Source organism: Triticum dicoccoides, chromosome 2A (genome assembly GCF_002162155.2).
Source record: "Triticum dicoccoides isolate Atlit2015 ecotype Zavitan chromosome 2A, WEW_v2.0, whole genome shotgun sequence".
In the NCBI taxonomy this organism is placed as follows: domain Eukaryota; kingdom Viridiplantae; phylum Streptophyta; class Magnoliopsida; order Poales; family Poaceae; genus Triticum; species Triticum dicoccoides.
In genome coordinates this window covers 112,801,901-112,815,611 of record NC_041382.1, presented here as the reverse complement: position 1 = coordinate 112,815,611, position 13,711 = coordinate 112,801,901, and the positions used below count along the sequence as shown (strand labels likewise).

The 13,711-nt window shown below is 48.8% G+C and overlaps 1 protein-coding gene across 1 annotated transcript; it reads left to right on the top strand.

Annotated features, from left to right (window-relative positions):
• The first annotated feature begins 284 nt into the window (after positions 1-284).
• Positions 285-1,230, top strand: LOC119359127 (ribonuclease 1-like). Its single transcript, XM_037625450.1, has 3 exons — positions 285-377; positions 462-647; positions 723-1,230. Exons 1-3 carry the CDS (start codon positions 285-287, stop codon positions 1,143-1,145), a joined length of 702 nt encoding a protein of 233 aa, XP_037481347.1. The 3' UTR covers positions 1,146-1,230.
• The last annotated feature ends 12,481 nt before the right edge of the window (positions 1,231-13,711 follow it).

The following is a 13,711-nucleotide window of genomic DNA, read 5'->3' as shown; positions in this document are numbered from 1 at the left end:
GGTCCTCGTGAATCTCGTGCCCGTATGGTCGAGTCGGGATCCTGCATGCGCTGCAGCGCTCGTTCTGAACTTCTGATCCCGCATAGGATTAATTAGGTGTTGCCGTATGAACATTAGTCCAAACAAATCTTTTTATACTACTTTAGGATCGCACATTTCGGTCGGTGCCCTGCCCAATTCGCCATGTCGTTACGGTCCTAATATATGCGATTGTAGTCCTCACCCTGTGCTTATAAACGCAATTAGTGCACATACGGGGAGCATCAGACTGTCTGAGTGCAAGCATGAGACTCCATTGCTGTTCTCTCGCCGTCCTCCTGCTCCCTCTCCTTCTCGCCTCAGCCACCGATTTCGATTTCTTCTACCATGTCCAGCAGGTAAACTAACTAATCATTTATGAACTTTTGATTGCTCTATCGTGTGTGTGTGTCTGAACTGTGGCTGACCGTTCCTGAATGCAGTGGCCCGGCTCGTTCTGCGACACGACGGGCGGCTGCTGCTTCCCGGGCAACGTGAAGCCGGCGGCGGACTTTGGCATCCACGGCCTGTGGCCCAACTACGCCGCGTGCCGCCCCGCCGGCGATACCAACAGGACCAGGTGCTGGCCGGACTTCTGCAACGCCGGCGACACCTTCAACCCGTCGCTGGTGCGTATAAATAACCGCATGCCACTCTTCATCTCCAGAAGTTCCCTCTGTAATCTGTCGGCGAATGCGTTGCAGATCAGCGACCTGAGGAGCGACATGGACCGGAACTGGGGGACGCTGTCGTGCAGGAGCAACGACAGCACGGCCTTCTGGAGCCACGAGTGGAGCAGGCACGGCACCTGCTCCAACATGGACCAGCACGCCTACTTCCTCGCGGCGCTCCGGTACAAGGCCCGCTTCAACCTCACCCGCATCCTCCTCGACGCCGGGATCGCGCCGTCGGAGGAGAGGACGTACTGCGTGGGCAGCATCCGGGACGCCATCGGGGAGGCGACGGGGTCGGCGCCTGGCATCGAGTGCAACCGGAACGCGCGCAACGAGACGCAGCTGTACCAGGTGTACCAGTGCGTCGACCTCGCCGGCACCGGCCCCGTCCCCTGCCCGGCGGTGCCGATGCAGAGCCGCTGCACCGACCAGGTCAAGTTCCCCGCGTTCTAGCTGGAGCCCAGGGCATGTGACGCGGTAACCTTTCAATGCCGGCCGGCCGGCCGGCGCTGCACAATGTTTGACGGGGCGAACGGCAGCGCGCGGTCGTTTTCACTGTAGTCCTACTAATTCTCAGTTGATGCTATATCACGAGATCTTGCATTGAGATCTGTATAATTTTTTCGACTGAGATATAGCTACACCCTTTCACTATTTTGTCTTTCGCTTAGATTCCAAAAGCTCACCATACATTGTTCCCGTTCATTCGCGGTAACAGGTAATTAAGTATTTTTTTGATAAGGGATGAATTTTATATTGATTTAATATGAAGCATCAAGAGGACGCACCTACTACATACTCCCTCGTTTTTAAATAGAGAAAAGTATACTTTCGAGTCAATCACATCGGTGGTGCTTAAACTTGGTGCAAACGGTCACTTTGATGCTAGAACTTACGGCATACATCAAACTCGTGTAACAACTTGGCTCGTGCGTGCAACACGGACCCCGACTTCGCACACGCCGAGTTCAGTACAAGGATTTGGATCCCGAGCAGACATTTTTTCTCGCGGGGCACCGAAAACGAAATACCGTAAAAATTTCGTACGGAATTTGAATTTCAAATTTGGATTTGAATTCTTTTGCCTTACTATATGTTGAAAATGAAAACTAATTCACCAGCAAATACATTGTGGCGCGTTGGTTAGCGTTATCTATGCTACTAGTTGCCTTCGGTTGGAGGGTTCAAATCCCGCCGAGGTCATATTTTTTTGCCGTGGAGGGTTGGGTGCCACTGCTCGGCCTTGGACAACACGCAAGAGTGCAAGCCAGATGTTCGATGAAATGGCTCAATAAAACAAGAGAAATACCGCCGCGTAGACAAAGACCAGTCAAACCCGTACTGAGTCAGCAACAATATCGGATCAGCCGAGACAAGAGACTGAAGTTCTCTGGTTTTAAAAGTCAATGGTGCAAGTTGACGGATAAAATTTAGATTCCGCAAAGAGTTGAGGGACTAAAAGTATATTTTTCTCTTATAAATATAAGAGCAACTCTAACGCGGCGACCCAAATGGAAATACGTTTTGTCCGTTTTTTGTCCGTTTGGATCGGTCAGGCGAACATGTGCGTCCGCATTTTTATATGGGTCGGCTTGGCCGCCCAACAAGAGGCGGGCCCAAATTTGTCGGCATAGAAAAAAACAAGTCATAGAAATAAACATAATTAAACATTAAAGTGGCCGGTCAACCGCCGGTCAAAGCCCACTTAAATCTAATGTGGCACCCCAGCTCAGAGAGACCAGAACACCCTGTATTCCAACCCAGAGATCAAGTCTTCTGAAATACGGCACTACTTAGCATAGAACAAATCAGCTCTTTATTACAATCGATATGGATACAAAGGTTACGATATAACAAGGAATTACACCGGCACAGCGACACTACGCTTGACACGGTTGCTCTATGCAAGCAGCAGAACAACTCGAAACTGCGGAACAACGACGACGGTGATGGACTCCACTCCGCAGGGACTCTGGCTGGGACACGGTCTAGCTAGCACGAACGGTGACCTCGACAAGCAATTAATCACGACATCACCTACAATCTGGCATGACACGCCAGGTCAGTACATTGAATGTACTTGCAAGCTCACAACAACCAAAGCAATCAAGACAAACAACAGCATGGCATTTACAGGTTAGAACATGATACCACTAGAACAACATAAGATGAGCATGGCATAAATATATTGAACATAACACATCTAGCATCATATGAAATGATCATAGCAATGTCACTCATGATATGCACAAGATGATTCTAGCCTGCGACATGCTTATGATGATTTACTTACTTTGTTCAGGGCTACCTCGTAACCACCACATGAACCACTTACCATGGCGGACATCACACAATAATCTCAGGTTCAACCAAGCTTGGTATTAACAATACCGTAGTGACCACAAGACCACAAGGAGCTTGATCTATACACGGGGTCATCACATGACACCATAATCAACCAACTTCGGTATCCACGATACCACTGTGATCCTCTCACGATCACATAAAGATCAACCGGCTTCTTTCCTCATCGAACCAGGGTTGTTCATTTAATCAGGTTATTATTATTACCGTTGACCCATAGTGTGACCTACTATGAACTGGGCCCTTATCCGAGGGCACGGCTATCGATAGATTAAACACACACTGCAGAGGTTAGCACACTGTACCCACACTATAGAACCCATGGCCTCGTACTCCGATTCGGGTGGACCAACGGCGTTCCGACAAAACTGATCTATTGCCATGACACTCTCCCGGCCACTCCGACAAACTCCCGTTTGGGCTAAGTCATGGGTGGCCCTAATGTCATCGCGTGACATCCAACGACCACCATCGTGGCAAAACAAAACGGTCCCAAACGGGGACATGAGATCTCAATAACAAACACGGGCACATAAGGCTTATGTCCACCTACCTGGCCAAGGTAGCACGCACCCATAACCTTTCCTAGTTGGAGGCACCGACAAGAGGCATGACAATAGACCCAGTTAGGAGCCCCCATAAAGCAAGTGTGGCTGCACTGGTCAGCTCGATTTCGATGGCACTATGACTCAGCCAACATGTGTTCAAGTTCAATTAAAGTCCGGTTGAACTTGAATGCAAATGATGTTGAGTCATACAATATAACATGATGAAATAAAAGTGCATATGAGCATGATATCAACATGAGCATGGGTAGAGCAACATAACCATATGAATCATTAGCATCAATAATAATAAAGCACTTAGTCTACTTGATGCAGATGAACATGGCATAGCGATGATCGAACGTAACACATGTGCTTCATAACAAACGGTAATCATGCATTAGATGAACATTACTATCACCAGCATGTACTGCTACCAAGCATGACATATGAGAATAATGCTAGCAAGTAGTACATACTAACAAGGTGCATAAGAACATAGCATGAAGATAAGCATGTATCCATAAGCATAACCGAAATAGCAATAGCAATAGTTAAACGAGCAAACATTTATTAAATATTTAAGTGAAAACCATGGCTACTACAAATACATCATGCAATTGGCTGTCATGGCTTGCCTGGGGGTGAAGAATACTCCGGGAAGAAGTGTGGTGAAGCCGCGGGACGATTCGCCGAAATGCTTCTCTCTCAAAGGGGGCTAGATAAGGGCAACGGCATAAAGGTCATTTTCATAGAGGTACCACATAGTGAAAATGATACCAACAGATAGAGCTCGGCGAGACGAAGAAGTAGGCGTTGGATTCACCTCAAACGGAGTTACGGTCGCAGAGATACGAGCGATAGAAGAATAGGGACCAATCTGTAATACTGATACGTCTCCAACGTGTCTATAATTTTTGATTGTTACATGCTATTATATTATCTGTTTTGGATGTTTATGGGCCTAATTATACGCTTTTATATTATTTTTTGGGACTAACCTACTAACCCAAGGCCTAGTGCAAATTGCTGCTTTTTTTGCCTATTTCAGAGTTTCGCAGAAAAGGAATATCAAATGGAATGAAACCTTCGGGAGCGTTATTTTTGGAACAAATGTGATCCAGGGGACTTGGAGTAGATGTCAAGAAAGAAACGAGGTGGCATGAGGCAGGGAGGCGCGCCTGCCCCCCTGGGCGCTGCCCCACCCTCGTGGGCCCCTCGTAGCTCCACCGACCTATTTCTTCCTCCTATATATACCCATATACCCCGAAAACATCCAAGAGCACCACGAAACCCTATTTCCACCACCGCAAACTTCTGTACCCAAGAGATCCCACCTTGGGGCCTTTTCCGGAGCTCCGCCGGAGGGGGAATCAATCATGAAGGGCTTCTACATCAACACCATAGCCTCTCCGATGATGTGTGAGTAGTTTACCTCAGACCTTCGGGTCCATAGTTATTAGCTAGATGGCTTCTTCTCTCTCTTTGGATCTCAATACAAAGTTCTCCTCAATCTTCTTGGAGATCTATTCGATGTAACTCTTTTTGTGGTGTGTTTGTCGAGATCCGATGAATTGTGGGTTTACAATCAAGTTTATCTATGAATGTCGGTGTCAAAACCGGTGGATCTTGGGTAGGGGGTCCCGAACTGTGTGTCTAAGGCGGATGGTAACAGGAGGCAGGGGACACGAAGTTTACCCAGGTTCGGGCCCTCTTGATGGAGGTAATACCCTACGTCCTGCTTGATTGTTCTTGATGATATGAGTATTACAAGAGTTGGTCTACCACGAGATCGTAGAGGCTAAACCCTAGAAGCTAGCCTATGGTATGATTGTATGTTGTCCTACGGACTAAACCCTCCGGTTTATATAGACACCGGAGGGGGCTAGGGTTACACAGAGTCGGTTACAAGGGAGGAGATCTACATATCCGTATTGCCTAGCTTGCCTTCCACGCCAAGGAGAGTCCCATCCGGACACGGGACGAAGTCTTCAATCTTGTATCTTCATAGTCCAACAGTCCGGCCAAAGGATATAGTCCGGCCGTCCGGAGACCCCCTAATCCAGGACTCCCTCAGTAGCCCCTGAACCAGGCTTCAATTACGATGAGTCCGACACGCAGTATCGTCTTCAGCATTGCAAGGCGGGTTCCTCCTCCGAATACTCCATGGAAGATTTTGAACACAAGGATAGTGTCCGGCTCTGCAAAACAAGTTCCACATACCACCGTAGACAGAATAATATTTCCACAAATCTAATCTGCTGACACATTTTGACAGCATGACATCACGCCATGGCCCGGTCATTATTCGAACCGTTTTTCTCAACCAGCACCGCACATATCGCGAGGCGGTTTTCTTGACACGTCTTGTCAAAGCAGAGATCGCGTACCCCTGATTACGGGATTCTCATCAACACGGACGTGGGTAACCCAACCGCGCCATCAATTATGGCGCTTGGGGAATAAGCGATTTTGCCAGGAAAGTGGGGAGGCGCATTGCCTCTTCCACCCTTATAAAGGGATTAGGATTCACTCTTTTCACCCACGCCTTCTTCCTCCTTGCTTACCCACTCTCGCACACTCGAGCTCCAGCGCCCAAGTTCGCGTCTTTCTTCTCAAACCACTCCAAGCATGTCCGGAGCGGGAGGCAAGTGGATGGTCTCCTCCGTCACGGAGGAGAACATCACAAAGTTACGGGAAGCCAGATATCTGGCCACGGATATTGCGCACCGGCTGCCAGATGTAGGGCAGATCATTCCTACGCCCGAACCCCATGAGAGGGTAGTTTTTCTTACCCACTTCGTCCGCGGACTGGGATTTCCTCTCCACCTGGTTTTCCGCGGGCTCATGTTCTACTACGGGCTGGATTTTCATGATCTGGCCCCCAATTTTATCCTCAACATCTCGGCGTTTATCATCGTGTGCGAGGCCTTCCTCCAGATCAAGTCCCATTTCGGCCTGTGGCTGAAGACCTTCAATGTCAAACCGAAGGTGGTGGTCGGCCAGCAAGCGGAGTGCGGAGGCGCCATGGTGGGCAAGATGCCTAATGTCACCTGGCTTGAAGGCTCCTATGTGGAGACCATAAAGCGGTGGCAATCGGGGTGGTTCTACATCACCGAGCCGCGCGACACCAACTGGGTGGCGGTCCCCGAATTTCGATCCGGAATCCCCACACGGCTCACCTCCTGAAAAGAGAAGGGCCTGTCCTGGGGTTCCTCGGTAGAGCTGACCGGACTCCAGACCTGCATTAAGAACATGATGAGCAAGAAAATCAAGCTCGTCAACGTGGTCCAGGTCATGCTCTTCCGCCGGATTCTCCCGTGTCAACAACGGGTATTCAACTTGTGGGAGTTCGACCTGGCCAAGCACCAGACGCTGCGAGAGCTCTATGACACGACGCACGAGGACGTCTGGAGGGTGCTATTCAAGGGCACCGAGGTACCTTCTTCCCTCACCAAGGACCGTGGACTTAGCGCAAAGCGCCGTGCCAATCCGGTAAGTTTTTATACTTCACAGGGTATCCATTTGCCCCAGTTTAATCATGTGCGGGATCTAAGCCTTCCATGCCTTTAACAAGACTGGGTGAAGACAGCGGAGCAGATCGATTGCCCCGCCCCCCTGCCGGAGGATCCTGTAGATGCTCTCCTGACAGAGATGCTGGTTCCGGCACCTTACGAGGTGCTGGTGAAGAAGGCCAAGAAGAAGGCCGCAAGGACCCGAAAGGGTCTCCGGCGTAAGGTTGTATCGGACTCATCGTCCGATAACTCCGACACGCCCTCCTCCCATGAAAACGAGGAGGAGGAAGAGGAAAGTTCTCCCCCCCAGCCGGGGGAGATAAGAAAAAGAAGGCCGACACAACCGGGGAGGCCGAAGGGTCCAAGAAGGGCAGGACCCTCCCTCTGGACTGCTCCACGACGGCCGCCTACAGCAGCGACGAGTGGCTACCCAAGGTCAAGCCCCTGGCGAAGTCGTAAGTATCCGGACACCATAGTAATTCATGGTATGTTTTACTGCACTGCTTCTCCTCATGCCAAACATGATTATGCAGTCCGTCCCGAGCTCATCTCGATATATCTTCATCGAGCGGTTTGTTGGACTCGTCGGATATGAACAGCGGTTCTGTTCCGACCACCTCCACCCCTTTCCCTGCGGACAACGTTGAGGTGTTGTCTCAACAGGCACCGGGCCAAGGGGAGGCAGTCCTGGGGGCGCCTCGAGGCGACCTTTCGGACCCTGGGTGCAAAGGGAGCCGGACTCCCATGGGCTCCAAGTTCGGCCCCCAGCCGAACACTGCACCGGAATCTTCGGTGGTTCCGGACTCCAGCGGGCGATCCCCCATTAAGGGGGCCAGCCGCCCGTGCGGTGTCCTCTGTCCATCCAGAGGCACCGGATAACTTGCTGGAAGCGCTTCGCAGCGCCTCCATCGACGAGGAGCACCGCACTATCATGAGTGCGGTGATCGAGAAGGTTCAGTCCGCTAAAAACGGATTGACTGAAGCTTGTGCCAGCCTCCTAACAGACTTTGAGGTAAGCAATCAAAGTATAAGAAAGTATTACTGCATAGATAGTAGCCCCTGACGCTCTGTTCGGCGTTCGAGAAGAAAGGCCGAATAGAGGATCAAATGATGACTCAGGAGTCTAATCAGAATATATTTATGTGTATGTGCAGGCTTCACTGCTGGCCGCTGCCGCACGTACTGCGGAGGTCTCTGCACTAAAGCAGGGCCTGGAGTGGTCCGAGAATGAGCTCAGCCTTACCAAGAGGCAGCTCGAGGAGAGCAAAGGTAAGCAATACCTTGTCTACGCTTTTGAAAAGAAGTGCAGTTGTAAAATAATAGGATCATCATGAATTTGTCAGGGGCCACGACCGAGGTGGCGACCCTGAAGAAGGCGATGTCCGAGGCCGAAAACAAAGCGGCTAAGGAGCACCATGAGCGGGAAAAGCAAGAAGCCCGAGTAGGCGAGGTGCAGCAAGAGCTCGAGGCTCTCGCCAAGAAACATGAGTCCTTGGAGCTTGACTCTAAGACGCGAGAGTCCAAGCTCGCGCAGGCACTTGAAAGCGCCCGGAGCGCCAAGGCTGAAGCACACAAGGCCCTCCAGGAGATTTATGTGGTGAAGAAGATAGCAGTGGGTAAGGCATTCATTGTGCAAAGCAAGCATGTGAAGGAAACTTTCCTTTTTCTTACCCGAGTTCGGAGCTCTCCAGGAGCGTCCGCAGATCTTACCCGCAGTGTACTGGCCGCCGCAGAGTTTTGCCGAGCTCGGGAGGGGAGCTCGACGGAAAAGTTGTTCTGGTCTCAGTATACTGGGACCGAACACCCAATGCCCTTGAACGACCAGCTGAAGAAATTGGTCGAGCTTCACAAGGCGGCCGAATAGGCCATGAGGGGCATTGTATTCTGGATGTGGCCCGGCGAGCCCCTGTCCGGCAGCTACTTCGGTCTGGTGAGGCGGCTTGTGGATGCCTGCCCACGGCTTGAGGTCATCAAGCGGTCCGTCTGCATCGAGGGTGTGCGTAGGGCTTTTGCCTGGGTGAAGGTGCACTGGGCAAAGCTGGACGCCATGAAGTTGGTGAAGGAGGGGCCGTCGGAGGGCAAGGAGCATCGCTACCCCAAGATGTATTATGAGAGTGTCTTGACCCGCCTTGTGGCAGATGAATGCGCCAAGGATGTAATTTTTGAATGAACATGTTCATGTGATCCTGTAATGTGAAACGAGTTCATCTGCGCTATGCAATGCTTTTTTAATTTAAAATATTACCTTCTGTGCGGCCGTTTATAAAATCTGAGAGTTGGCCAGTCGTCGGCTTCTGCCCCCATGTAACTAGTATCGGGGTGTTCGGGATAAATGTTGGGGAACGTAGCAGAAATTCAAAATGTTCCTACGTGTCACCAAGATCTATCTATGGAGAGACTAGCAACGAGGGGAAGGAGAGTGCATCTACATACCCTTGTAGATCGCTAAGCGGAAGCGTTCAAGTGAATGGGGTTGATGGAGTCGTACTCGTCGTGATTCAGATCACCGATGATCCTAGTGCCGAACGGACGGCACCTCCGCGTTCAACACACGTACAGCTCGACGATGTCTCCCACGCCTTGATCCAGCAAGGAGAGAGGGAGAGGTTGAGGAAGACTCCATCCAGCAGCAACACAACGGCGTGGTGGTGATGGAGGAGCGTGGCAATCCTGCAGGGCTTCGCCAAGCACCTACGGGAGAGGAGGAGGTGTCACGGGAGGGAGGGAGGCGCCAAGGGCTCAGGTATGGATGCCCTCCCTCCCCTCCACTATATATAGGGGCAGGGGAGAGGGGGGAGGCGCAGCCTTTCCCCTTCCTCCAAGGAAGGGGTGCGGCTAAGAGGGGGAGAGGAGTCCATCCTCCCCAAGGCACCTCGGAGGTGCCTTCCCCCTTTAGGACTCTCCCCTTTTTCCTATATCTTGGCGCATGGGCCTCTAGGGGCTGGTGCCCTTGGCCCATGTAGGCCAAGGTGCACCCCCTACAGCCCATGTGCCCCCCCCGGGGCAGGTGGCCCCACCCGGTGGGCCCCCGGGACCCTTCCGGTGGTCCCGGTACAATACCGATGACCCCGAAACTTGTCCCGATGGCCGAAACAGGACTTCCTATATATAAATCTTTACCTCCGGACCATTCCGGAACTCCTCGTGACGTCCGGGATCTCATCCAGGACTCCGAACAACATTCGGTAACCACATACAAACTTCCTTTATAACCCTAGCGTCATCGAACCTTAAGTGTGTAGACCCTACGGGTTCGGGAGACATGTAGTCATGACCGAGATGTTCTCCGGTCAATAACCAACAGCGGGATCTGGATACCCATGTTGGCTCCCACATGTTCCACGATGATCTCATCGGATGAACCACGATGTCAAGGACTCAATCAATCCCGTATACAATTCCCTTTGTCTAGTGGTATGGTACTTGCCCGAGATTCGATCGTCGGTATACCGATACCTTGTTCAATCTCGTTACCGGCAAGTCTCTTTACTCGTTCCGTAACACATCATCCCGTGATCAACCCCTTGGTCACATTGTGCACATTATGATGATGTCCTACCGAGTGGGCCCAGAGATACCTCTCCATTTACACGGAGTGACAAAATCCCAATCTCGATTCGTGCCAACCCAATAGACAATTTTAGAGATACCCGTAGTGTACCTTTATAGCCACCCAGTTACGTTGTGACGTTTGGCACACCCAAAGCACTCCTACGGTATCCGGGAGTTGCACAATCTCATGGTCTAAGGAAATGATACTTGACATTAGAAAAGCTTTAGCATACGAACTACATGATCTTGTGCTAGGCTTAGGATTGGGTCTTGTCCATCACATCATTCTCCTAATGATGTGGTCCCGTTATCAACGACATCCAATGTCCATGGTCAGGAAACCGTAACCATCTATTGATTAACGAGCTAGTCAACTAGAGGCTTACTAGGGACATGGTGTTGTCTATGTATCCACACATCTATCTGAGTTTCCTATCAATACAATTCTAGCATGGATAATAAACGATTATCATGAACAAGGAAATATAATAATAATCAATTTATTATTGCCTCTAGGGCATATTTCCAACAGTCTCCCACTTGCACTAGAGTCAATAATCTAGTTCACATCGATATGTGATTAACACTCAAGGTCACATCCCCATGTGACTAACACCCAAAGAGTTTACTAGAGTCAATAATCTAGTTCACATTTACCATGTGATTAACACTCGATGAGTTCTGGGTTTGACCATGTTATGCTTGTGAGAGAGGTTATAGTCAACGGGTCTGAACCTTTCAGATCCGTGTGTGCTTTACAAATCTCTATGTCATCTCCTAGATGCAGCTACCACGTTCTATTTGGAGCTATTCCAAATAACTGTTCTACTTGGAGCTATTCTAAATTGTTGCTCCATTATACGTATCCGGTATCTCTACTCAGAGCTATCCGGATAGGTGTTAATCTTGCATCGACGTAACCCTTTACGACGAACTCTTTTACCACCTCCATAATTGAGAAAATTCCTTAGTCCACTAGTTACTAAGGATAACTTTGACCGCTGTCCTGTGATCCATTCTTGGATCACTCTTGTACCCCTTGACCGACTCATGGTAAAGCACACTTCAGGTGCGGTACACAGCATAGCATACTGTAGAGCCTATGTCTTAAGCATAGGGGACGACCTTCGTTCCTTTCTCTCTATTCTGCCATGGTCGAGCTTTAAGTCTTAACTTCATACCTTACAACTCAGGCAAGAACTCCTTCTTTGACTGATCCATCTTGAACACCTTCAAGATCACGTCAAGGCATGTGCTCATTTGAAAGTACTATTAAGCGTTTTGATCTATCCTTATAGATCTTGATGCTCAATGTTCAAGTAGCTTAATCCAGGTTTTCCATTGAAAACACATTCCAAATAACCCTATATGCTTTCCAGAAATTCTACGTCATTTCTGATCATTAATATGTTAACAACATATACTCATCAGAAATTCTATATTGCTCCCACTCACTTCTTTGGAAATACAAGTTTCTCATAAACTTTGTATACACCCAAAATCTTTGATCATCATCAAAGCATACATTCCAACTCCGAGATGCTCACTCCAGTCCTCAGAAGGATTGCTGGAGCTTTGCATACTTATTAGCATATTTCAGGATAGACAAAACCTTCCGGTTGTATCACATACAACCTTTCCTCAAGAATCATCAAGGAAACAATGTTTTGACATCCTATCTGCAAGATTTCATAAATAATGCAGTAATTGCTAATATAATTCCAACAGACTCTTAGCATCGCTACGAGTGAGAAAGTCTCATCGTAGTCAACTCCTTGAACTTGTCGAAAAACATCTTAACGACAAGTCGAGCTTTCTCAATGGTGACACTTACCATCATTGTCTGTCTTCCTTTCAAAATCCATATGTACCTAACAGCCTTACGACCATCAAGTAGTTCTTCCAAAGTCTACACTTTGTTTTCATACATGGATCCTCTCTCGGGTTTTATGGCCTTGGGCCATTTATCGGAATCCGGGCCCACCATCGCTTCTCCATAGCTTGTAGGTTCATTGTTGTCTAGCAACATGACTTCCAAGATAGGATTACGTACCACTCTGAAGTAGTACGCATCCTTGTCATCCCACGAGGTTTGGTAGTGACTCGATCCGAAGTTTCATGATCACTATCATAAGCTTCCACTTCAGTTGGTGTACGTGCCACAGGAACAACTTCCTGTGCCCTGCTACACACTTGTTGAAGTGACGGTTCAATAACCTCATCAAGTCTCCACCATCCTCCCACTCAACTTTTCGAGAGAAACCTTTCCTCGAAAAAGGACCCGATTCAAGAAACAATCCCTATTGCTTTCGGATCTGAATTAGGAGGTATACTCAACTGTTTTTGGGTGTCCTATGAAGATGCATTTTATCTGCTTTGGGTTCGAGCTTATCAACCTGAAACCTTTTCACATAAGCGTCGCAGCCCCAAACTTTCAAGAAACGGCAACTTAGGTTTCTCCAAACCATAGTTCATACGGTGTCGTCTCAACGAAATTATGTGGTGCCCTATTTAAAGTGAATGTGGTTGTCTCTAATGCCTAACCCATGAACGATAGTGGTAACTCGATAAGAGACATCATGGTATGCACCATATCCAATAGGGTGCAACTATGACGTTTGGACACACCATCACACTATGGTGTTCCAGGCTGTATCAGTTGTGAAACAATTTCCACAATGTCTTAATTCTGTGCCAAACTCGTGATTCAGATATTCATCTCTATGATCATATCATAGATCTTTTATCCTCTTGCCACGACGATCTTTCAACTTCACACTGAAATTACTTGAACCTTTCAATAATTCAGACTCGTGATTCATCAAGTAAATATACTCAACATCTACTCGAATCATCTGTGAAGTAAGAACATAACGATATTCACTGCATGCCTCAGCACTCATTGGACTGCACACATCAAAATGTGTTACTTCCAACAAGTTGCTATCTTGTTCCATCTTACTGAAAACGAGGCTTTTCAGTCATCTTGCCCATGTGGTATGATTTGCATGTCCCAAGTGATTCAAAATCAAGTGAGTCAAAA

Coding starts and splice junctions, on each gene's coding strand:
- LOC119359127 (XM_037625450.1), top strand. CDS start 285: ATGAGACTCCATTGCTGTTCTCTCGCCGTCCTCCTGCTCCCTCTCCTT. Junction 378..461: donor TCTTCTACCATGTCCAGCAG/GTAAACTAACTA, acceptor TCCTGAATGCAG/TGGCCCGGCTCGTTCTGCGA. Junction 648..722: donor ACACCTTCAACCCGTCGCTG/GTGCGTATAAAT, acceptor AATGCGTTGCAG/ATCAGCGACCTGAGGAGCGA.